Source organism: Myotis myotis, unplaced genomic scaffold, assembly GCF_014108235.1.
Source record: "Myotis myotis isolate mMyoMyo1 unplaced genomic scaffold, mMyoMyo1.p scaffold_m19_p_1, whole genome shotgun sequence".
NCBI classification, from domain to species: domain Eukaryota; kingdom Metazoa; phylum Chordata; class Mammalia; order Chiroptera; family Vespertilionidae; genus Myotis; species Myotis myotis.
In genome coordinates this window covers 182,731,473-182,756,522 of record NW_023416313.1, presented here as the reverse complement: position 1 = coordinate 182,756,522, position 25,050 = coordinate 182,731,473, and the positions used below count along the sequence as shown (strand labels likewise).

General features: G+C 49.6%; 1 protein-coding gene and 1 non-coding gene across 11 annotated transcripts in view; one reads left to right on the top strand and one right to left on the bottom strand.

Annotated features, from left to right (window-relative positions):
• Positions 1-4,077: 4,077 nt before the first annotated feature.
• MAP2K5 (mitogen-activated protein kinase kinase 5) overlaps positions 4,078-25,050 on the bottom strand; it is a 266,429-nt gene continuing 245,456 nt past the window's right edge. For all 10 annotated transcript variants that reach the window (XM_036305713.1, XM_036305700.1, XM_036305725.1 and 7 more), the window contains one exon: positions 4,078-4,561. Coding sequence is in view for 7 of the 10 variants with exons in the window: in XM_036305700.1 (XP_036161593.1) it covers positions 4,457-4,561 (105 nt within the window). In the remaining 3 variants the exon portion in view is untranslated. The remainder of the gene's footprint in view (positions 4,562-25,050) is intronic.
• Positions 17,077-17,204, top strand: LOC118661828. Its single transcript, XR_004969490.1, has one exon. It is a non-coding gene; the product is annotated as a small nucleolar RNA SNORA5 (small nucleolar RNA).

The window sequence follows — 25,050 nt, the reverse complement described above, 5'->3', positions numbered from 1 at the left end:
AGGGGGTTGAGGACATGGTGAGAGGATGGGTGGGTGCCTGTGGGCAGAGGGAAGAACTCACTCCTGCCTCTCTGTGTGCCAGGTATCAGCCCACCTTCGATCCCTGAAGGAAAGCCAGCGTGGCCTCGGGGCTGCCCGGGGGACTGGAGGGATCACTGAGCCTACACCGGCCAGGGGACCCTGCCTTCCAGCCAGAGGGATCTTTGCAGAACCGTTCGGGGGGTCACGCAGTCCCACATCTTCCAAAGACTGCAAACCAGGAAATGTAGGCTTTGGGGGGCTGCCCCAAAGCAGGGGCTCTCGACCTGGGCTCCAGGGACCCTAGTTGTGAACAAAACCATGTGTGTGGATGTCCTTCTGGGGCAAGGCTCTGTCACTTTTGTGGGGTGCTCGTGGGGGCCATGGCCCCGGGGGGCGAGAACTCCTGCTGCAGGACATCAGGGCTGGGAGAAGCTCACACCGGGGGCGGGACGCCTGCACCACTGACGAGGAAGCAGCAGCGGCTCAGGTGGAGACATGCTCTGTCTGCCGTCAGCCTGGACGCTGGTCTCTGTCGAGGGCTGCAAGGCGCCCTCCAGAGAGGGCTTCAAATTAGGGGGTGCCGTCTGGTGTCCGGAGGAAGCAGCTCTCTGGGCCCCATTCCCAAAGGTATATCTTTGCACAGCTGGGTCTGTGTGCACATTATGCTAGAGCCGTGGTCAGCAAACTGCGGCTCGCGAGCCACATGCAGCGCTTTGGCCCCTTGAGTGTGGGTCTTCCACAAAATACCGCCACACTCAAGGGGCCAAAGAGCCGCATGTGGCTCGCGAGCTGCAGTTTGCCGAGCTGCAAGTTTGCCGACGACTGTAGAGGATGGGGCTCGGATGTGTGCTCACACACACACAAATGGTGCTTGGGAGCTGCCTTCTGGGCTGCGGTTAAGGGTGGGGTTCTGAGTTCCAAACGGTGCTTTGCTACTTGCTGAGTGACCTTGGGCAAGTCTCTAGGCCTCTCTGCTTGTTTCTGCATCTGTAAAATGGGCAGAATAACACCACCTACCTCATAGGATGGTTGCGAGGATTAAACAGCACAGTGCTGGCATGGATCTGCTCATTCCCCCACCTCCTGGCTTGGGGTTTGGGGACGGCAGGCTTGCTGGGTCCATCTTCTCAAAGCAAGGACGAAAGTGAAGTCTGGGTGGTGGCCGGTTCATATTCTGGGGTGGCCAGGCCCCTCTGGGGAGCCCCTGAATGTTCCCACTCATTGAGCACATCTTTGGAAAGCTCTCCCTGCCCTGGGCACTGACCCAGGGCCTCACCCAATTCTGTGACTTCCCAGCCCCACACACAGCAGGTGCTCAGTAAGGAGACGGATGCGGAGTCCAGGCCCGGGGGCAGCTGGAGGCCTGTACCACCCTCAGAAGCATCACTAACATGACGAGTCCACTCCTGCCTGAGGAAGCAGAGCGATGCCTTGTAGGGTGGCCCCTTCAAGGGCACGGGCTGGGCCTGGCTGCCAAGCAGAGCCTGCCACTTTGGCCGCTCCACCGACAAATATTTATCCGGCACCTGCTTGGCCAGGCGCTCTGTTCTGGGCACTGGGGATACCATGTGAAGAGAACACCCAGATCTCTGCCCGTGTGGAGTGTTCATGGTGGGGAAGGGGGGAAACAGAAGATAAAACTGTGAAATCAGTGGTTTGTCACGTGGTAACAAGTGCAATGGAGGACATGGTGCCAGCCAGGGGGCACGCGTCCCAGGGAACAGGTGTGGGAGGGTTGCTGTTTAAATAGAGTGGCAGGTCGGGACCCACTGAGGAGCCCCTGGAACAGCGACCTGAAGGGGGCAGTGAGCAGGTGGACACATGGGGGAGAGAGTTCCCACTCCAAGTACAAGGGCCTAGAGTAGTTGGCATAATCCAGCTGCCAGCCACATACCAACACAATGGGTTAGGCCTCGCTCACTGACTGCCCAATGCAGGAGTTCCTTGGGTGGCCCTTCCTTGCGTGGTGGTTCAAGGATTCAGGCTCTTCCATTTGTGGCTCAGGGCCCCCCCACAGCAGGCGTTCCTTCAGCAGAAGGATGGAGGGAGGGTAGTGAGAAGGCACATCTGCAGAAAACTTCTCGGCCAAGAAGCAACATGCATCTGCTCCTGCCACTGACAAGCCCTAGTCACACGGCTCCTGCTCAGTGCGTGGGGACTGGGGGATGCTGTCCCGGCCGGGTCATCCAGGGCCAGGCAGTGGCTTCCCGGTAACAGCTACACTGTGGAGGGAGCATGCACCTCACGCTGGCTGGCTCTCTTCTGGCGCCTGACGGCGTGTCTGGATGCTCGAGGACCCAGAAGCGGCCAGGTGGCTGCAGCAGGAATAGGTGTGTGTGTGTGTGTGTGTGTGGGGGGGGGTTGGAGGGTGATAGGAGTTGAGGTCAGAGATAACGGGGCAGACTGTGTAGGGCCACCCAGGCCATTCTTGGGGCTTTGGCTTGTCCTCTCTGTGAACTAGGAGCCCATGGAGGTCCCGAGACTGGGAGGGGCATGACCTGCCTCGGTTTAACACTAGAAAGACTGAAATTTAGTATGTACCTGTATTGCCCAAAAGCAGTCAAAATGACTGCATTGTGAAAGAATAATATCGGAGCACTCTTCACTTATGTTCCTTAGCTTTTCCAATAACTCACTTCTATTCGACATTTCTTTCATGAATTTAGGGCGCAAAAGAAATAAAATAAACAACTTATTAGAACAAGTATCACTGCATAAAGATTCGAATAACAAGTACTAGTTTAGCTTATTGAGCAACTGCAACTTATCAAGTATCGACAATTTATCATGTACTTGTATGTTATCATGTGACGGTAATAAAAAAAAAATGAAAACTGTTATTTCAATACAGAGCCGAACTGGTCATATAAGAAATTTACTCAATTCAATAATAAGAGTCTAAAATTTCCCAAGCAGTCAAAATGACTGCTTTTGGGCAATATAGGTATAACACATATATATATATACCGGAAATGAAGGAGGGGGAGGTAACGACAATTATTAATAAACGCATTTATATGTTGTACAAAAAGTCACAAAATTCTAAGACATTGTGTCCTTATATACATAATTGTTTTTCTAATTGAAATTAAACAGCAGTCAAAATGACTTCCTTGGGCAATCTAGTGTTAACTGGCTCCCTCCAGCAGCAGTGTGGAGCACAGGCCGCAGGGCAGGCGGGAGCAGGGCCTGGGGGAGGCTGTTGCCCTGTGGTCCAGGCATGGGGCCTTAGATGAGGACAGGAAGTGGTGGAATCAATACATTTTGAAGATGAAGACAACAGGACTCCCAGGTGGGCTAGATGTGGGTGCGAAGAACAGAGTCACGGCCGAGTCCCAGGATGCAGTTCGGTCCTGAGAGGACGATGAGAAATGGAGGGCTGGATGTGTGTGGCGTCAGTAGTTTCTCAGTGGGTTGGGATGCTACTCAGACCTCCAAGCCTCTCAGAGCCTCAGCTCCTCGTCTGTAAAATGGGAGTAAGCACACTTACCTGGCAGGTGGCTGAGAAGATTACCTGAGAGGACAGCTGTGAGTGGCCCGAGGTGAATGAGGTCACAGGGTGTGGGGTCAAGGGCGAGGGGGGCAGCTTGCTGAAGAGAGGAGCCAGTGGTGGGGAAGGAGGTGGCAGGTGGAAGGGCCTTATTCCAACTTTTGAGCCCCTGCCCCCGCCCCCCCTCCTTCCCCCGCCCCCCCCCCACCCCCATGGTTAAGTCACTGCGATGGAGCCTCTGGTGCTGCTGGGACGGCCCAGCCTCCGCATGTGGGACAAACCCCAGTCCGCAAGGAGCTCAGGGTCTAGGACCCTGTCTTCACTGCTGGCTCAGCTACTCCTTGCCCATGGACTTGGTCCGAGGACCTCCAGGTCTCGGTTTTAGGTCAGTGGGCTGGGCTGTGGGCCTCGTTCCAGAATGCCGGGGAGCATGGGGCGCGTGCAGGTGCCTGGACCAGGGCAGCTCCAGGGCCAGGGGACTGTTGGGCCACATACCCTGCTGAAGTGGGAGCCCCCGCCCCCCAACTTGGGTGGGTAACAGACACCCTAGTAAGTAACATCCCTCATGGGGAGGCAGGAACACTTTTATTCCCATCAGTGATGCTGATGGCGCTCGACTCTTTACAAAGAAGAACGTTAGGAAAAAGGAAGAGGGGCAGGGGCATAGGAGTCTCCATTCTCGATGCCGCCACCCTCTCCCCTTCCCTCCGTCAGTGCCTCCAGACCGGAGGGGGCGAGGGCTTCATCCTGGCCAGGCTGGCACAACGGCTCCCAGGCAGGGCGTCGCGGGCGGAGCTGAGGTGAGGGCGGGGCAGCCCAGGCCCAGCAAAGCTCTGCTGCTCACAGCGGAGTGGTGTGACGGTGTGACTGTGTGACGGTGTGACGGTGTGACGGGCGGGTTTCCCCTCGGTGACCAGTCCTGGGCTTTCAGCGCCCACCGAGGCCTCAGGGGGGCCCCTGCTGGCTCCGCCTCTCCTCCAGCGCCCTGCACACCCACATGGACACCACGGCCGCGTTGCCATCGTTGAACTGCACGATGAACGGGTGGCCCTGCAGAGAAGCGGAGAGGCTGAGACCGGCAATCCCCAGACTTGTACTGCACTACGCCTGCCAAGGCCTGTTCTCAGCCTGGATCTTATTTTTTCTCCCCAGCAGCCCCATGAGGTGTGGTGGGCAGCGAGCAGCCCCACCTCACAGCTGGAGGACTGAGGCCAGGCAGCGAGGCGGCGTGCGCCTGGACCACTGCAGCCACTGAGGCTCTGCCTGGGGCTGCACCTGCCCCTGAAGCGCCAACCAGCCGAGAGCTCCCCAGCATGAGGCCGGTCCTGACTCCACTCTGCCCCTCCCTAGGCCCAGCGTCACTCCAGCAGCTGGCCAAGGCCTGGCTCCCAGCTGCCAGCGCCCAGCCCAGCGCTGCCTGGCGACCAAGGAACCACTGGCCAGAGGCTGTGTGGATTCCTCCGGTTCCTTTCCTGGTCGAAACCTCTAGGAAGAGGTCACCATCTACAGTGGGGGAGGCAGGTGTGTCAGAGGGAGAGGGCTGTGCTGTGTGCGCAGACGCGTGGTTCCTGGTGCGAAGCTGGGGCTGGGCTTTGCCTCAGGCTCTCGCCATAGGCAGGCTGGGTTGTATCCAGCCAGTGCCCTCCCCGCTGCCCTGAAGAATCAAGATTCGCTCTCACAATCTTAGGGCCTCCTGGGAGTTCCTAAGGAAGGCCAGAAAACAGCAGGGGCCACGGGAAGTCAGAAAAGCCTCTTCCCTCCTCCGCACCTGTGGCTTCTCTGGCAGCTCCCCCACCGAAGCAGTAGCCGTAGCCGGTCCCAGGAAGCCACCGTGGGTGAGCGGAGAGGAAGGGGCTCCCTGTGCCTTTCACTGCCCAGCTCCTCCTCCCCCTTCCGAACGTCCAGCTCCAGCTGCCTTGCTCCCTCCTGTTTTCTGTGCCTCTCCCGGGCCCCTTCCTGCCCCTGAGCTGGGTTCTCAGCTTGGCTTTCCCCATCCAGCCAGTCTTGACCTGCAGGCCAGCTGGCCACATGCTTGGGGCTCCGAGCTGCTTCCAAATGAGCCCATCGGGTGGCTGTGAGGGATGTGGGTCCAGACACCAGGCCAGGGCAGGGGAAGGGGCAGCTTGGTCAGACCTGAGATGTCTGTCTCTGGGGACAGGAAGGAAGGAAGCCAAGCTTTCCCACCTTGGGCTGACACTGTGTCCCTTTACCCAGCTTTCCCAAGTCAGGCAAGAAAAACCGCCCCTGAAGAATCCTGCATTGCTTGATCTAGCTCAGAGGCATGGGGAGCCTGTCGGGTGCAGGGGGAGGAAAGCAGCTTAGCGGGTGCTGGGGGCACCCAGCCCAAGGCAGGGACTCACCGAGGCCACCAGGGAAATGCGCCTGGAGCCCAGCTGGGTGCCTCCTGTGATCTGCCCACGCACTCTGTGTGGGACCCCAAGATACTTGCAGGACCCCAAGGGAGCAGGCGCCTGGTTCCGATTGCTGCTGGGAAGGGGAGGTGCAACCAGGTTGGGTGGGCGTCCTCAGGCAGTGGGTGGGGGCGCTGAGGCAGGAGAGGCCAGATGGGACTCTATCTTGGCTCCCACATGTCCTCCCTGTATATGCGCCCGGCCTACACCTGCCCTCCGAAGTCGCTGCCTAGAAAGGGAATTCTTCCTGCACTTACTCCTTTTCAGGAGGCTCAGGAGAGGCGACCTGTGCCCTTGTGAAGAACAAAGGGAGAAGCTGTGCTCCATAGCCCACGGCCCCTCCCGCCAAGCCTGGGTACCAGTGTCACTTTCCCAGAATGCCCGGTGACTTTGGGGCCCATATGCTCCATCTCCGTTATCATCTGCTCGGGAACAAGCAGAGCGGAACTGCAGGAGGGAGAGGGGAGCATTCCTCCAGTTGGGAAGGCTGATGGCCGCACTGCAGGGAAGCATTCTGCCCAAGTGCCCTGGGAGGGGAGGAGGGAGCAGAGTGGGCATCCAGGGCGCTGGTGGAGACTCTCCCCTTCCTGCCCTCCTTGGCCGGGAGGCGACTCCCATCCCCTGCGTGTCCCTCGGGCTTTACCCCACCCTTCAAAGGGAGTGACATGGTTCTGTCCTCAGCTAATGTTGACTGGTTTGGGAGGGATGGGGGGGGGGGGACCACAGAGGGAGACAGAGAGGGCAGAGAGACATACAGACATGGGGGGGGGGGGGGACTGAAGCCGCTCCAGGCACCCAGAGAATTTGGGAGCTGCTGGCAGCATGGATCACCACGTAATGGAACATACGAGAAGCCGGTGTGTGGGGAGAAGGGGCAGAGACAGCTGCTCGAGGGAAGCAGAGCAGGACAGGAGGGTGTTGGAGACCCCGGGTGGGATACCGGCCTGGCAGCATCTCTGCCTGCAGGGTCCATGGGCACCTCACAGTCTAGGGACAGGCACCAAGTCAGGGTGGGCACAGTCTAGGGTGGGCACTTTACAGGTAAGGAAATGGTTGACCTGCCCGGGTTCCCTGAGCTGGGGCTGAATCAGAAGTCTCTAACCCAAACCCACTGCCCAGGGCACTCCCGGAGCCGACCTGGGGGACATCCAATTGCAGTTTCCTCTCACCTATTTCCAGCAGAGGTGGGACCCAGGCTGCCGGCTCAGGTCCTGACCTCCATCAGTGCATCCCTTGGACACACTGGGAGAGTGCTCTGTCGCAGTGGTGGGTCACTCTGACTCAACTCTCCCTCCTCCCATCAGCCCCATGTGAGAAGCAGGGAAAGCGCACCACCACCCCCTTCACAGAAGAGGAGACGGAGTGGGAGCTGAAGTTACTAGGTTAAGTGCTGGGCAGAACAGAGTTCTTGTTTCTACTCTGGTGCATCCTCAAGGCTGGGCTGCATCCCCGTGACCTGCCAGGTGTGTTCCCTCTTCCTCCCCGAGTCTGGCTGACACTCCTGCAGCTCCTACATGTGATGCAAGGATATCTAATGAATTGAATGAAAACAAAATCTGGTGGACAATTCTGGGGAAAGCAGGCCGCCTGGAGGTGCCGGAGTTCCCAGGTGGCTCCAGGCCCAAGCAGAGGCTGGCCAGCCAGCTGTGTTAGGGGTCCGGCAAGGCCAGGTGCCTGGAAGTGGCACCATGGACAGAGCGCTGTGGGCCAGGCATTTGCCAAGGGCTTTGTCCTGATTCTCTCACTGAACCCCACACTCGGGAGGTGCACACAGCCCTGCATCTCCGTCTGCGGGGCGAGGAAACAGACACTTCAGGGGCCCATCCAAGGTCACTGAAGCAAACGGCTGGGTGGACTCACACCGTGAGTCTCCTGACTCCAAGAGCCACAGGCAGGACCATGTGCTCACCTGCACCTGCAGCCAGACAGCTGGCCTCGCAGGCCCTCTCGGGTGTCTCTGAGGCCCTGCAGCACTTGGGGGAAACATGCTCCCTCCTAGGCAGAGGAATCGAGGTGCGGACGAACTCTCGCAGCCCCATCATGCTGCAAGCAACAGTGGGAGCGTGGCGTGGCCACCTCCCTGGAGCCAGCCTGCCCACATGCTGCTTGTCAAGAGCACCCACCACCCCAGGTGACTGCCCGGACACCCAGGCCTCCGTCCTCCACGCGGAGAGCGCTCTGCGGAGGCTGGCAGGGCGTGTGCCAGGCCAGAGCTGCTGAGTGATCTCACTGCCCTCATCTCCAGGCAGTGGGAGCCACTCTCATTTCCTCGATTCTCTCAGGGCCAATTGCAACAGTTACATCAGCGCGGGTTGAATTATTATGGTCCACAAACTTCGCCACAGAAGATGGAGACATAATGAAGGGAAAAGGATGGGATTATAAGGGCAGGATGGATCCAATAGTGGGACGGGGGGAGAGACACAAGTCGACAACAACCAAAGACAGCTGGTGTCACCTGGTGCCGATGCCTCCACCAGTGGGGCTGAGGAGCAAATCGTGCTGACGCAAAGGAGGGTGCTGGCGAAGACCCAGCAACTCGGGAATCGGAGCTGCCGTTTCCAGGCACGCTGTCCAGTATTCCACCAGAGGCCGCCTCTCTTCTTTTGTAATAACGTTACTAATTTTTACCCACCCGCTTCATCGTGCTGACTGACAGCAGGGCACTCCCGAGCCCTCCCACGTGGCAGCTCTACCTGTCCACTGAAGGAGGCAGGATGGGAGGGTGGATGTGCCCACGTGCAAGTAGGAATGGGGCTCCGAGCCTGAGGTGGTGGGTAAGTGCTGCCTGAGGCTCAGGTGTCTGGACTCCTGGTCCAGTGCTCATTCACTGACACCTCACGCTTTGCTCTCAGTTGGTTTCTGAGTTTCATCCCAAATAGGAATCTACCTATTTGGGGTCTCCACACTTTTCTTCTCTCATATAACTCCCTAAAGAACACTATGCATTTGATCATTGAATAACTTGCCGGAGTGGCTGCAAGGCCCTCAATTTAGTGGTCCACTGGCATGACGAAGTTATCCGTATATTCTGTATCTATCACGAGCACCTCTGTGCACCTCTGGCTGCCCTACATCGGCACCTGACCTTGAACCCTCAGGACCCCCACTTATAGACAAAATAAACTGAGGTGCCATGAAACATGACGTGGGGTGAGGTTCCAGAGGTGGAAAGTGGCAAAGTCAGGGTCTGCATCCAGGACTCTTCTGCCATGAAGGATGCCAACTACTGTGCTCTCTCAGGTCAGGAACAGTGAGTGTTAAAGTTCTACTTTTAAAAAAAATGGAGTATCTGTACATGATAGGTGCTCACCAAGTACTGTTAAACTAATAAGCTGAAGTTAGGGTGGCAAAAAGGCATATCCAGGTCCTCCCAGCTCAAATTCATATGGGTCAGCCACTTCTAATCAAAGAACTTATTCAATACTCAGCAACTCTATTAAGTATTAAAATTATCCCCATTTTACAGATGCAGGAAGTACAGCACAGAAGGACTATGGAGCTTGTCCAAGGCCACAGAGCTGGACTGTGCCCAAGCCCTCAGGCACTCTGCGGTCCTTTCTGCTCAGTGCCAGGGCCGGAGGTGGGAGGGCCAGAGGTGGGGGGGCCCACCCTGCACAGCCCACCTCGCGCACGAGCTGGCGGTCTCTCTGATAACCCGAGCCCCTGGTGCTCCATTCTTAGTCTTTAGGTCTGGACTCCACAGAAGCATGAAAATGGAGGCCCAGGGCCTGAAAGGCATTTTCCAGTTACAGAGACCAGACCCTGGAGGGAAGAGCAGAAAGAACAATCAAGCAAGAGATGCCCAGCAGACCACACCTGAACCTAAGATCTACCTCTACAGAGCCTTTCCTCCTGCCGCTTCCAACAGATGCCACCCCTCCCAGCAGAACTGTGCAAACACTTGCCGACCTCCCGAGAGTACAGCATGCACTGATTCTGCCGCAGGCCATCATCATTCAAGCCCATCTTATCCTAACACTGGACTGGAAGCCCCTGGAGGGGTAAGCACATAGCCACCGTCAAGAAAAGTGAGTTGGACTGACTCGTAAGTGACAGCATTTCCCCAGGAGCCTGATGCTGGGCTGAGAAGCACCGCAGGTTGGGGTGGGCAGGCCTCGGGAGAGAGCGCTACAAGCTGAGGCTGCTCTAGACTCTGGGGGTCCTCTCTGGACCACAGGCCTCCCCTTCTTCAGGGTGAGCCCCAGGCCACCGAGGACCCTGCATGGGAGAGAATGCCAAGCACGCACAAGCCTGTCTGAAGCAGTCAGACCCGGCCCAGGTGCACTCAGCCAAATCCACAGCGAGTAAGGAGTCCCACCAGTGACTGGGCAGGGGCGGGGCCTGGAAGGTGAGCTGAGAACCTGGAGGGCCGTCTACGTGCTGCCCCTCACGTTTCCTTGCTGGCCCCGCGAGCCTTGTTTGAAAGCTCTCTGCACGTCCCTTTAGGGTCCCAGCCCCAGGGGCAAGGGTAACACTCAGTCCCTTCTCAGCAATGAGGTAGGATTAGACAGGACCTCGGAGCCCGTGGAGTCAGAGGGTCTGAGGTGGGTGGGGGCTGCTCTGGATGTTTGATTCAAATTGTTAAGAAACATTTTTAACTGTATTTGTGCAAACCTAATTAAAAAATAACATACACTCATCTATGTTCAACTCAAAATGTTGAAATCTCACGAATGACTTTAGAAAGAAATATTCAAGATAAATACTGATACATTCATGCAAAAACCCCACTTTTCTCTGTATTAATCCTGAGGCTCTGCATTAATTTTACATAATATAAATCACTTCATGGTAAAGGTTCACAACTACCTATCTAATGCCTATTTGCCCAGGAGGTAACTTCAGATTAGAGGAGTTAAATGACTTACGGAAGGAGGCACAGATGTCCAATGTCTGCTAAACGGCTGACAAGTGGCGGGGCAGCGGGCAGCCTTTAGAATGTGAGTTACAGGAGCAAACAAGCCATCCTCCTCCCAGGGTCAACTCTCCCTTCCAGGCTCGTCACCGGGGGAGTCAGGGAAGGAGGTGGCTGGGATTGAGGTTGGAAGGAAGTCCCCAGGAGAGACTCCGCAGGGGGAAAGTCAGGCATCTCAATAAAAGTCCTCCTCTCTGCCCTCTGTGGGGCGGTGCAGGGGCAGCAAACCTGCTCGCCATCCCCGGAGTTGGGAGGCTTGGGAGGGCCACAGCCTCACCTACAGAAGACACACGACAGGGCGAGCCTCCTTCCCCCGGGCTTCATCGTTGTACGTTGTACGTGGAAGGACTGCTGTTACCGCACTCCTGGGCCCTGCCCCCAGGGAGGAGGATGGAAGGAATGAGCAGGCCAGTGGGGCGGGGTGGGGTGCAGGGTTGTGGCCTACCCTCTAGGGAGGCTCTGACCCCATGGGGCCTGCAGTGTGCACCTCAGACAGGGACTCAGCGGTAAATTCCCAGTAAGATCATTCAGGCCACACAGGTGAGCGCATCGTCCAATCCAGATCTTTACAGAAGCGAAGCTGATACTTCCATTCTGTCATTTTCTGAGCCCTGTATCTCAACAGGTTTTGAACACGGAGAGGCCTCCTTGCCCCACCAAATACCGCTGTTCTCTCTTCCTCTCGGGTGGGTCATGGGGACCGACTGAGGTGCCGCAGACACACGCTGGGCAGCGAGAGGGTGGTTGATATTCTCCACGTGGAACAGATTCGGGCGCGGCAGGAGGTGTGGGCTGGAGACTTGTCTCCCTAGCCTGGCTTAACTGGGCAAACGCCACAGAGCAGGGCTTTCTGAGCAAGGCGTCTGTTCTGAGACTGCTGTCTGAGCTTCTGGTTTCTAAAGCTCTTCCATGGCTGGAATGGGGGGGGGGGGGGTGTCCCTTCCAGCCCTTAATTTTCTTTTAAGACCTTAGAAATGGTTTGCAGCTGTGACATGCCATTTCCATCAACCTTCTTGAGTTTATTCTTCACAAGTGCTACAGAAATAGATGTTTCTCCCCAAATATTCAATTATTAGCAGCAAATTGCTTACCTCTAGCCATGCCAGACTGTACAGAGCCATCTAACAGGGTCAAGGAGCTCTCTACCTTTCATCTGAGCAGATCTATGTGTTTCTACACAGAGTAATTGCTCAGAAAATGGTCCATCGAGAGAACTCGATGTTTCCTGAGGTCTCTGTGAGTCATTCCAGGGCCAGTGCAGCCATGGACCAGAGCAGTGTGGTATGGGGAGGGGGCAGGATGACTCCCGTGGGCATGGTGAGGGAGACAGACATGCAGGTGCCAGCATTTATGAGATGATGTCAGAGGGAGGTGAGCTATATGAGTGGCAGGGTGGTGCCTCTGGATCATTTAAGGCAGCAGTTCTCAACCTGGGGGTCGAACGACCCTTTCACAGGGGTTGCCTAAGACCATTGGAAAACACATATTGAATATATAATTACATATTGTTTTTGTGATTAATCACTATGCTTTAATTATGTTCAATTTGTAACAATGAAAATACATTCTGCATATCAGATATTTACATTACGATTCATAACAGTAGCAAAATTACAGTTATGAAGTAGCAGCGAAAATAATTTTATGGTTGGGGGTCACCACAACATGAGGAACTGTCGGAAAGGGTCGCAGCATTAGGAAGGTTGAGAACCACTGATTTAAGGGGAGCGGTGGGGCCTGCCCTGTCAGGGAACTCATCTAGGACTGGGGAGACAGTGGGGAGGCTGCCAGCTACCCCAGGCATCTCGAGCTGGGCAGATGTCCAGAGGAGTCAGGATCAGAGGCGCCAAAGCGAGAGTGAGGGCCCTGCTCCCACAGTGCTGAGGACTCCCCGAGTGGCTGGGTCTGCAGCTGCCCAAGCAGTGATTCTGTGGCCAGTTACAGGTGCCCAGATGTTTAAGGCTTGTGTCTGGGGTGATGACTGTGTGGCTACAGATGCAATGCTCAGAGGATGGATTCTCTCCTGCCCTTTTGAGATTTGATGTTTGAGGTCTGAGACCTTGGCTGTGTGCATGTGTATGTGCTCACGTGTGTGTGTATAGGTGGGCATGTGAGTATACAGAAAGGCGGGAAAGAGACAGTGAGATACAGCACAATTTCTGGCGCACAGTGGGAGCTCAGTAAGTTTGTTGGGAAAAAAAAAAAGAATGGAATGATTCTGACAAGGAGTGAATGAAGAGATGATGAGAGATGAAGGCAGCCTACTAGCTTCCCCTTTACAAAGCCCTCACCATGAGAGATAAAATAGAAGAGAAGTCTGCAAATGCTAAAAATAAAGAGGGAACTGAAAGCCAGCATTAGAAATGTGTGCGTGTCAGTCTTGCGGCTCTCAGCCTAAGGGGAGTTACTGACTCCAGGAACATAGGACCTGGACTGTATGAAGAACAGAACAAGATCCACCTGGGGAGGTGACCCTGCGACCCTGAACAAAGCCTGGACTACAAAGGGGTGAGCTAGGAAAAGTCTGCCCATCGGCAAAGGGGATGATAAGGCAGCTCTGAGGGAAGTCGCCCAAGAATGAGGCTGAGCCCTGTGCACTTCTGTGGTCTCAGATTCCCACTCAGGCTGACAAACTAATATACATTGATCTTGATCTAGTTATACTCTGAAGTGTCTCTCAGCACAAAAAACCATTCTGGGGCAATACTTCTGAAATTCAAAAATTTCCAAAGTAATAAGCCCCAATCAGTATGAACTTTCAGCGAAAATTCCAAAACACGTGAGGGAACAATCCACAATGGACAAGGGTCAGCAGACACAACACACAGGAAGGTTTGAATTCTCAGAACTGAGATAACAGAAAAACAATAGAAAAGAAAATGTAAAAAAATGTACATCTGAAAAGATTAAAGACATAAAAGGAGAAATTGAAACACTAAGAACAAGATATTTTGAAAAAGAGAACAGAGATTTGAAAAATAATCAAGTGCAACAGAAGCAAAACATATAGTCACCACAAAAAAACACACAAAAACTCCGTGGATGAGCCAGGCATTCAGGTTAGATAGAGCTAAGGAGAGAGTTAGTAAACTAGAAGGAGTCTGAGAAAATTACCCAAAGCATAGTAGAGACAGAGAGAAAAATGTTTTTTAAATGTTAAAGAGGCCCAGAGGAAAGACTGGGAAGAGACTATCTAGAGTGGGGGTGGGGGGTGGGGTGGGGGGGGGGGGACAATATCCAAAGAGATAATAGCCGAAAATTCTGAGAACCAATGGAAGGTGTGAATTCTCAGATTCAAAAATCACAATGATCTCCAAGTAGAATAAATATAATGAAATCTATATCTAGAAAGTAGTAGGGAAACTGCAGACTACCAACACTGGAGCTGTTAAAAGCAACCAGAGAGAAAGGCATATTGCCTACAAAGGGCAGGGATTTGCACTCAGAAGATTCTCACCAGGGGGAGTAGAAGCCAGTAAACAATGCGACACTTCGAAAGCTCTGGGAAAAACTGCCAACCTAAACTCTGAAACCCAATTAAGCTAACAAACAGGAGTCAGGGCAAAGTGAAGGCAATCATAGAACAGAAACTCAGTTTTACCACTCACAGACTCTCACTGACAGAACTCTTAATATACTTCTGAGAAAAACCCCAAAACAAAACTCAGGAGGAAGAAGAAGGATATACTAGCAGTGAGGAACAAATACCTGGAAAACCTATGGATAAATCTAAATAAACACTGATTATAAAGCGGTGACAATAGTAACAACTAATTTTGAAGATCTAAAACTAAGGTGACAATAGAATCTTGGACTGTGACGACATGTAAGAGGAAGGGGGGGAGCTGACACTCTTAAGGTCCTCACATCTGGGGGGAGAGGGGCTGTGGCACAGACAGCTAGTGCCTCTCAATGTGCATTCCCTCTTCCTACTCAGTGACATGCATCCTGATTTTCTTTTTTAAAAGCCTTATCTGAGGGTATTTTTTCCATTGATTTCTAAAGAAAGTGGAAGGGAGGAAAGAGGTGGAGAGAGAGAGAGAAACATCTATGTGAGAGAGACACATTGATTGGCTGCCTCCTGCACACACCCCTATTGGGGATGGGGAACCTGCAACTGAGATACATGCCCTTGATTGGGAATCGAACCCATGACCTTTCAGTCTTTGGGCCAACACTCTAACCACTACACAAAACTGGCTAGGGCTGAATTCTGATTTTAACAAGGAACACTGTCACCTAGCTTACATGGTATTTTTGGCCAATGTCATGTGAGCATATATGCTGTGCGCCAATACCTAGAAAAGAAGGAGCAAGCTTTGCCACTTCCCTTTCTCATTTCTGCTCGCTGGAGCTCAAATGCCCCTTTGCTGGTAAGAGAGAAGGAGCTGCCAAACTACTTTGGGCACTTTACTTTCTGTCTTCTTTTACACGACTAGGAAATACCCTGCTGTTTTATTTAAGCTGCTGTTTTTTTTTTGTCACATGGAGTTGAAGCTAATTTTACCTGATACAAAGGTAAGAGATTGAGCCTAAGGCTGAGTAAGGTTGGGAAGAAGGTATATTTAGTGATTAACCTTAGGCATTGCTAAATTAAGTTAAAAGTTCTGGGATAATCAATAAATGGTTAGAAATAGAATATACCAATGCAAAGAATAAAAGAGAAGAAAAATATTAATCCAATAGAGTGGAAGAAGGAGAAAAAAACCAAGAGAGTATTGTAGAAAGTACAAAATGGATGGGAGGAAAAAGTATTTAAGTATATCATAAGTGACTTCCAGCCAAGATCGTGGGTAGGTAAGCACGGTGCTCACCTTTTCCCATAAGCACATCAAAATTAAAACTATAGAACAACCATCATTCAGAACTGCCTGAAATTGAGCTGAATGGAAGTCTTACAACTATGAAATTAAAGAAGCCACATCAAGACTGGTAGGAGGGGCGGAGATGCAGAATGGGCTGGTCCCACACCCATGTGTGGCAGATAAAAATAGGGAGGGATATTTCAGCTGCAGAGGTCCCCCCTGTGGAGCAAGGGGACCTGGCCCCAGTCCCCCACCAGGCACGCCAGCCGAGGGTTCCAGTGCCAGGAAGAGAAGTCCCCATAGCTTCTGGCTGTAAAAACCAGTGGACTGAGGCTGAGGGAGAGGGAGGGCTACTGGAGTTTCAGGTAGTTCCTCTTAAAGGGCCTGTGCCTGGACTTACTCAGACTCACTCCCTCTGAGCTCCAGTGTGGGGACAGCAACTTGAAAGGCACCAGAGACATTTAGGGAGGAACTGAACTGTTTGGCATTAGGATGAGAGCTGGAGGGGCAGCTTTCTCTCAGACAGAAGTGCTGGCAGAGGCCATTGTTCCTTTGATGAGCACTTCCCCCACAGAGCCAGCAGAAAGGCACCATATCTGAGACTCCAGCAACTTGGCCACTGTTTGCCTCACCTTGGTGATTTCCTGAGACCCTGACTTACCCAACTTTTGGACCCACCCAACCTGTTTTCAGTGACTTTACCATAGAAATGGCCTGTTTGGCTCATGCTTCAGATTTTCCTAAAATCTCTCAAACAAGCAGCATCTGGCCTCAGCAGCCCCCCCCCCCCCCCCCCCCCCCGTATCTCTAGCTAAGTGGCCCCAGGCCCAACACTAGCAGTAGCCAGTTTTGGTTCACAGCTTGGCCTCACCATCTGCAGATTGTTTTATAGTTTATGGCCTGTGGCTCTGGGCAGAACACAGGGGGGTGGCTGACCTTGCCTGCACCTCCTGAGAGGCCCCAGAGCCAGGATACCCAGTGGACAGCTCTAGACTACATTGAAGTACCACTACCCAACCACCTCCATAAGTGACATATTCAAAGGCAGACTCATTGGGTACCAAAGCCCTGCTGAAGTAAGTCCTACTCTGTGGATGGGTCCATGTATAGCTGATTCTCCAAGGTGTTGGAGGTCAGTGGTCACAGCCAGTCCTTGCAGCTGATCAGCCTGAATAAATCCCTCTCAGTGACATGCCAACAGCAATCAAGACTCAACTACAATAGGAGAGTGTACAGCCCACATGGGAGGGTGCACCTTGAGTGCCCAGGTGGGGTGATTGGGGTGGCTGTGCCACTGGACCCTACAGGACACCTAACACATTAGGCCACACTACCAAGCCTGGGAGATATAGCAGCTCTACCTAATACATAGAAACAAACATGGGGAGGCAGCTAAAATGAGGAGACAAAGAAACATGGCCCAAATGAAACAACAGAACAAAACTTCAGAAAAAGAACTAAACAAACACTGGCCCAAAAGGCTGCCATAGAAACACTGTGACTCATGGGCCCTGATCCCCTCTGCTGGGTCTCAGGGATAAATTTGGTTACAGACACACACACACACACACACACACACACACAAAAAAGAATAAACAAAATGGAGATAGTCAATTTACTAGATGTAGACTTCAAAACACTGGTTATAAGTATGCTCAAGGAACTCAGTGAGGGTGTCAATAGCATAAATAAGGACCAGTTAGAAATGAAGGCTATACTATCTGAAATAAATAATAATTTACAGGGAATCAACAGTAGAGTAGGTGAAGCTGAAAATCAATTCAGCGATTTGGAATATAAGGAAGAAAAATACACCCCATCAGAACAGCAAAAAGAAAAAAGAATCGCCCCAAATGAGGCTAGTGTAAGAAGCCTCTGGAACAACCTCAAGAATACCAACATTTGCATCATGGGGGTGCTAGAAGGAGAAGAAAGAGAGCAAGAAATTAAAAATTTATCTGAAAAAATAGTGACAGAAAACTTCCCTAACTTGGTTAAGGAAACAGATATACAAGTCCAGGCAGTGCCTAGAGTCCCAAACAAGATAAACCCAAAGAAGCCCACACCAAGACATATTATAATTAAAATGCAAAAGGTTAAAGACAAACAGAGAATCTTAAAAGCAGCAAGAAAAAAGCAGTTAATTAACTACAAGAGAGCACCCAACAGAAACTTGCAGGAAGTGGCAAGAAATATTCAGTGATGACTAGCAAGGACCTACAACCAAGTTTTTACTCTACCCTGCAAAGCTACTATTTAGAATAGAAGGACAAAGAGCTTCCCAGACAAGAAAAAGCTAAAGGAGTTTATCACCACCAACCAGTATTATGAAATGTTGAAGGGTCTTTTTAAAGAAGATAAAAAATATGAACAATAAAATGAAAATAAACACATATCAACAATTGAATATACAAACAAAATGAACAAGCAGAACAGAAACAGACTCACAGATACCCAGACCTTTTTATTGGTTGCAAGATAAGAGGACTTTGGGGGGATGGGCGAAAAAGGTGAAGGGATTAAGAAGTACAAATTGGTTGTTACAGAATAGTCATGGGGAAGCAAAGTACAGCATAGGGAATATAGTCAATAATATTCTAAAAACTAGGTGTGGTGCTAGATGGGTGCGGGATTTATTGGGATGATCACATGTTAAGTTATGTAATGTCTAGTCACTGATGTCTATAAAATATATATATAATTAAAAAAGTATACCACAAACGTTAAGTATAAATGATGAAATGAATCAAATAAAAAAGTCTTAGGTAAAATTAAAAACACCAACAACAAAATGCCTAAATACATTTAAAACAAAGGAACATAGGGATGATGAAAACAGAGGGATAGTAAAACACAGAGCAGATAAATTCTAACCAAAAGAAGATAGCGTAGGTATATCAGACAAAAATAAACTTGAATGCACAATACATTAGAAATAAAGAGAATCACCACATAAAGATAAAGGAAACACTTTGAAATAAAGATATAGTATTTTGACACAGGTACCTAACATCACCACTTTAAAGCAAACACTGACATTTTAACACAACTCCCTAGTAATCTATAATAATAAAAGTGTAATATGCTAATTAGACTGGACAGCTGAACGACCTTCTGGACATCATTCTGGATGAAGCTGCCATGGCAGGGGCCGAGGCAGAGGTGGTTAGGGTTGATCAGGCAGGCAGGCAAAGTGGTTAGGGGTGATCAGGCAGGCGTGTGGTTAGCAGCCAGTGGTCCCCGACTGGGAGAGGGTGCAGGCCGGGCTGAGGGACACACGGACACACACACACACACACACACACACACACACACACACACCCTGTGCACGAATCTGTGCACCAGGTCTCTAGTTAATAGATAAAGCAGGTAGAAAATAGGAAGGCCATAAAATATTTGACTAACCCAACAAGTTTTGTCTACAGGATGTAAATAGGACACTGCATTCAACAATTAGAGAATACACATTCCTTTCAAGTGAGAAAAAAAGAAGTCGACCATGCAGGAAGGGAATCTCAATAAATCACAAAGATCTGATATGGACCATACTCTCTGAAAAGTAGACAGCAATCAAAAGATAACAAAACCTCTGTGTATTTGCAAATAGGAAAATACTTCTAAATAATTCATGGGTCAAAAAAGAAATACTCACTGAAATTGAAAATTACTTAGAACCAACTGACAATAGAGACTACATATAAATATTTGTGAGATTCAGCTAAAGTAATACTTAAGAGGCAATTAATAGCTTTATGTAATTAGGGAAAAAGATTGAAAATTTATGAGCTTATGAATCCAATTCAATAAATTATAAATAGAACAAAAAGTAAATCCAAAGAAAACGTAAGACAGCAAGTAATAAAAAACACAAAGGAATTAAACAGAAAGATATCAAAGAGATGATCAATTCAATAAAATGCTGGTTCTTTAAAAAGATTAGTAAAGTAGGTTAATCTCTGACAAAATTGAAAATGCAGAGTGATAACTCATTAGGAGAGAGAGAGACAGAGATAGATAGGTAGGTAGATAGATAGGTAGGTAGATGGTGGGGGCAGTTTGAAGGGTGATCATGGTGGTGACTGGGAGGTGCCAATGAGCATTGACAGTATCACCCTTGGCAGGTGAATCACAGGTTTTGAGTCCTGGTAGCACACTTTAAACTTTTCAAAGCACTTCATATCCACTGTCTCATTTTCCCTCAATCAGGAAGCATCCCCAACTAAATAAAGGCTGCTACCTCTTAAAATCTTCCTTAGTAACAGCTTTTCTAGTTTCTTTTTTTAAAAATATATTTTATTGATTTTTTACGGAGAGGAAGGGAGAGGAATAGAGAGTTAGAAACATCAATGAGAGAGAAACATCGATCAGCTGCCTCCTGCACACCTCCTACTGGGAATGTGCCCGCAACCAAGTACATGCCCTTGACCAGAATCGAACCCGGGACCCTTCAGTCCACAGGCCGAAGCTCTATCCACTGAGCCAAACCGGTTAGGGCTCTAGTTTCTTAATAAGGAGAAAAAAACTATTCATTCACACAAAGACTGAGGCTAAGGTGGAGATTTTCGTTGCAATTAAATCATCATTAACAACAACAGCAACAACAAAAACAAATAAAAAATTGCTAAAGATACTAGACATCAAAATTTTGGGCAATTAGCTTTAACTGAAATGTCATTTTTTAAAAGCTGTTTTGAACTATGATGCCCCAGTTCTCTGAGCCTCATTCAATTCAATGGAATGGGTTACTGTTGGGGTGAGTGTGGGGGTACCCAAGGGGGCTGGCTGGTGCAGCCCTTTTGGAAAAATTGAAAGAAGACCATAATCAAGGCCAAAGCTATCATACCTGGCCTATAAAATATAGGAATGAAAATTCTCAGTTATTCTAGAGTTAGTGCTGTCAGCAACCAACATTTTCTATTTGAAACTATTCAACCCTCTCCCCCCCGAGCTTTTAAAGGAAATCCACAAAAAGGAAGCAACCCATTGGAAAATTCTGATCATTTTGTGTCCCAACAGCAAATAAAAATCATCAATAGAACCCACTTTTAGCCTTGAGCTATATTTTCTAAAAGAAAACACAAAGAACCTGTGATACTTAACTATTCTGTTATTGATTTACTGTGGTTTGCAAGGTAATGTTGAAGAAAATTAAACGGACGAAAGCCTGAAATGTGTTTTCTGTGGTGGTGAGCGGCGTTTTGTGAGGCAGTGTTGTTGGTCAGGTGCGCAATGAATAAGGGCACATACTTCATCTGGTTACAAATAAGCTGGCTGCCTTATGAAGCCAAAGTCTGTTTTCACCGTCAAGAAGGACAATTATTCAGTTACAACTTGCTTCTTCTGGTATTTTGCTCCAGTTTACAAGGTGTCTTTAATTCCATAAAATTCAGTATGGATGTACTGAGACGCTTCTACCTGCCTGGCTCAATGGCTGGTTTCAGAGCCTAAAAACTTCCCTTGATACCTTCATGGCTTATTTGGTCCTCTCAGAAAACAACAAAACTTTAACAATTCAGAGTCTACACTAACTACTGATTCATAAGCAAAGGGTCATATTGTTTCAAACTTGGGCATTTATACGAAACATTATCAGCAGTATATTTCGTGAAACCGCCTCGTTTCAAAACTAGAGGCACTTTACATATCAACAGGTCTCCATAATTTGATACCCTGAGCTAAGACCAAAAGTCTGAAAGTTAAATAAAACTGGAACACTTTACTTTTAGCTATTACCTCAGGCCTTAATTCAAGCCAATTTTCTGTTATTTTAGACTTAAAGCTTCATATCTGCTTTCCCAATATAAAGTATAAAAGAAAGAGTCAAATGGAAGAGAAGGAAGGGAGGGCTGACGGAGAAATAAGGACAGGATTAAGAAGTGACACCTATTAGCAACACTACCCAACAAAAACAGGAAACCAGCTCTGATTTTAAAAAGAAGGAATTTCAGTTATCTGAATAATTGCCTTCGACGGAGCCACTCATTCACCGATGGTGCCAAATAAAAGACGTGCTGCCCTGTGAGCTTTAGCATGTCCGTATTAAACACGGGAAAGACTCCCCCGCCGCCTCTCTGCAGCGTGCTGTCACCGGGCAGACAAGCCTTCAGATCTTCTGAATCCAGGAAAGACATATGGGCCCACTTAGGGCCCAAGTTTATCTTGGCTTCCTTTGCAGAGAGTTTGATTATTTCTAAGATTTATGGTCTAAGGGGAGGGAAAAAAGAAATACCTCACAGAGCAGATTTATAACCTCATCTTTTTTTTTCTCCCCCTAATAACATTAGGGATGACATCCTATGTCAGAATCTTGGCATGACTGCAGGGCAACTTGGAAACTCAGTGGGAAGTTTTATATTTTGGGGTTTGGAGCATGTCGTACTTGCAAAGGTCAGGCAGGAAAGGACCAGGGAAATGAGCCGGGGAGACGGTCAGAGAGTGTCAGCAGGTTTAATTTTCTGTGTCAATTCTGAAAATTAGATAAACAATGACAAACCAGGCTTTTTAAATGAACTTGTCACTTCTAGTTTTCATGACACAGGGTAACATTTTTCAAGTCCTGGTAGTTCTAAAGACAGATTTAACCCCTGAGAGGTTTACCTAAGTGTTCTCAACACCCCACCTCTGAAAGCAAAAGATTTACTGGTAGTCCAACACTATAACACTTAAAAGAAAAACTCATTGTTCTCGAAACTTGAATACTTTTCTCCTAGCAATTAAGGGAACTATGCCTAGAGCCAAAAGGTCCATCCTTTTGCAGGACAGTCTCAGCAACTTCCGATTTTTTTCTTTCCATCATTTTCTTGGCTCCTCAGACCAATGCAACCCTTCAACCTGGTCCTCTGATCTCTCAGTCATTGTTGACCAATGCTGCCCACCTCGAGCAGGGACTGGTTCTCCTGGCACCAGCTTGGGTGAGCAGGCTGCTCCTGCCCTGCTTCTCTGTGGTGATGATGCGGGCTATAGCTGCCCTGACTTCGGTTTTTTAAATATATATATTTTTTATTGATTTCAGAGAGGAAGGGAGAGGGAGAGAGAGATAAAAACATCAACAATGAGAGAGAACCATTGATTGGCTGCCTCCTGCATGCCCCCCACTGGGGATTGAGTCCACAACCTGAGCATGTGACCTGACTGGAATCGAGCTGTGACCTCCTGGTTGATAGGTCGACACTCAACTGAGCCACTCCAGTCGAGCTGCCCTGACTTTTATAAGATTGTGCTACTGAAAGTCTACATTTCATCCAAGACGTGCTCCCTGGTGGTGAGGGGAACAAATCAACCAAGTGTTGCTATAAGGATATTTATTCAAATACAACCCAGCCTGAATATGTTGATGACTACTGAATATTTGGAGAGAGAAATACATATATTTACAGATACCAGCACTTGAGTAGGGTTTTCGATTCCACAAAGTGCTTTCGAGGTCACAATCTAATTCAAGTGTCATAACCACCCCAAGAAGTAGCTGGGTAGCATTACTGTTATTACCTCCAATTTGTGGATTCGAAAACTAGGTTCAGAGAAGTTAAGTGATCTGGCTAAGGTAGAACTGAAATTTAAACTGGATATCAGCTCCAAAGCCTGTGTCTTTTGTTATAATATGGTAATAACAGCAATATAATAGCTGACAGTGTGAGCACCTACCCCGAGCCTGGTACTAATTAGGTGTTTTAATTTACATTATTTTATACTCTCCAGCCCTGTCAGAAATAGACATACCCTATTTTATCAACAAGGACACTGAGCTCCAAGCCTGTTAGGATGGGACTGCAGCCTGAAGCCTCAGCGCTGGCCTGAGCCCAGGTTTTGGAACTCACGTTGTCACTCTTTCCTACCTGACAAAGCTCAGGGGCCATGGTCTGCCCTGGATTAAAGTATGGAACAGGTGATTAAAGCCCTCTGATCCCAGTCTTTGCCTCATCCCTAAATTCTGAGGCCCTTTTCCTTTTCGGTGTAGAAGAGTCTTCTTTTCCATAGTTTCCCACCCTTCAAAATCAGCTCTGCTGCTAGCAAACTGTGGAGGAGAAAACCGCCAGGTGACTACTGAGAGCACTGGGCTATGCGCGTTTGAGGGGATGCTCGCCCAGCAGCCGCATCTCACATCTCAGGTGACCTCCTGGGAGCCTGTGGACTTCCTTCTCCATGTGCAGCTTCCCCCTAGTTCTGGGCACTCTGTCTTCTGTAAGATAAGGAGGCAGCCTGCCTCTGAGGAAGGCTGTGAGAGAGATTCCCAGTACAGAGGCGATCACTGAAACCATCCTGGAGCCATGACCACCGAAGGCCTAAGCTTGCAGCACTTACACTCCTATTCTAAGGACATGCTTACAATGCTCAACACATGTCCAGTGCGAGTGTGGAAGACATGGGCCAACTCTCTGACGGCTGCACACCGAGGGGCTGGGTGGGCAGTAGCGAGCTAGGGGCCCTGCTGTCCAGGTATTAATTAGGCCCCTCACCACTCATTGAGCAGCCTTTCCCCTGAGCCTCAGGTCTAAAGACCCACCTCGCTCCCCCATTTAAAACAAGAATGAGCAGCCTTCCCTGGGTTCAGAATTCCATGTAACTAACACACGAAATAAAAAAGGCATCCCAACTGTTGCACCCGTGCACTGACTATAGACAAGACGGCAGTGCCCTCAGACAGCATTTCAAATACAGTTTATTAGTGTGCGATATGAAAAGGGTATTTTTATTGCATGATATAATGCAATGGGACCTTGGGCGCTCTGTGGAAAGACCTCACACTCAGAAGTGTAATAAACCCGTAGTCCCCAAAACATTATACTGTACATTAACCTATCATTAATGGCACATTAGGGCTAGGGGCATTGCACGCTTGCTGGTCAGGGCTCCATCAGGACAGTGTGGAGAAAACCACACAGCCTTCCCAGGCTTAAAACAAATAGAGAAAATAAATATTCCTGATGTCTACAGGCAGCTTTAAAGGAAGTTCAATCCCAGCTCTCTGCCTTGTAATTTCCAAGCCTGCTATTTTTTTTAGAGAGGAAGACACACAACTCAACAAAAGAAGAAAACGGCTCTCTTGCAGTTTACTCCCAGCTATTGGCTATGCAACCCCAATGCTGGCTCAGCAAGGTTGTGGGCAGACGGGCATCTTTGGTGGCGTGAAAGCTGCCCAAAGGACACTCAGCCTAGTGAGGCAGAAGGGGCCTTGGAGACGGTGCATCTACCTCCCTTGCTTTCTAGGCTCAAAAAGATGAAGGAAGTGGGACAACCTATCCAACAGAAAAATGAGCAAAGTGTGAAAAAATTACAAATGGCCAATAAACATATGCACGTGTTCAACTTCATACTTAATAATTGAGAATGTAAATTAAAACAACAACTTGAAACCATTTACCATTGATTAGACTGGCAGAGATTAAAGTCTGATAATTCAATGTC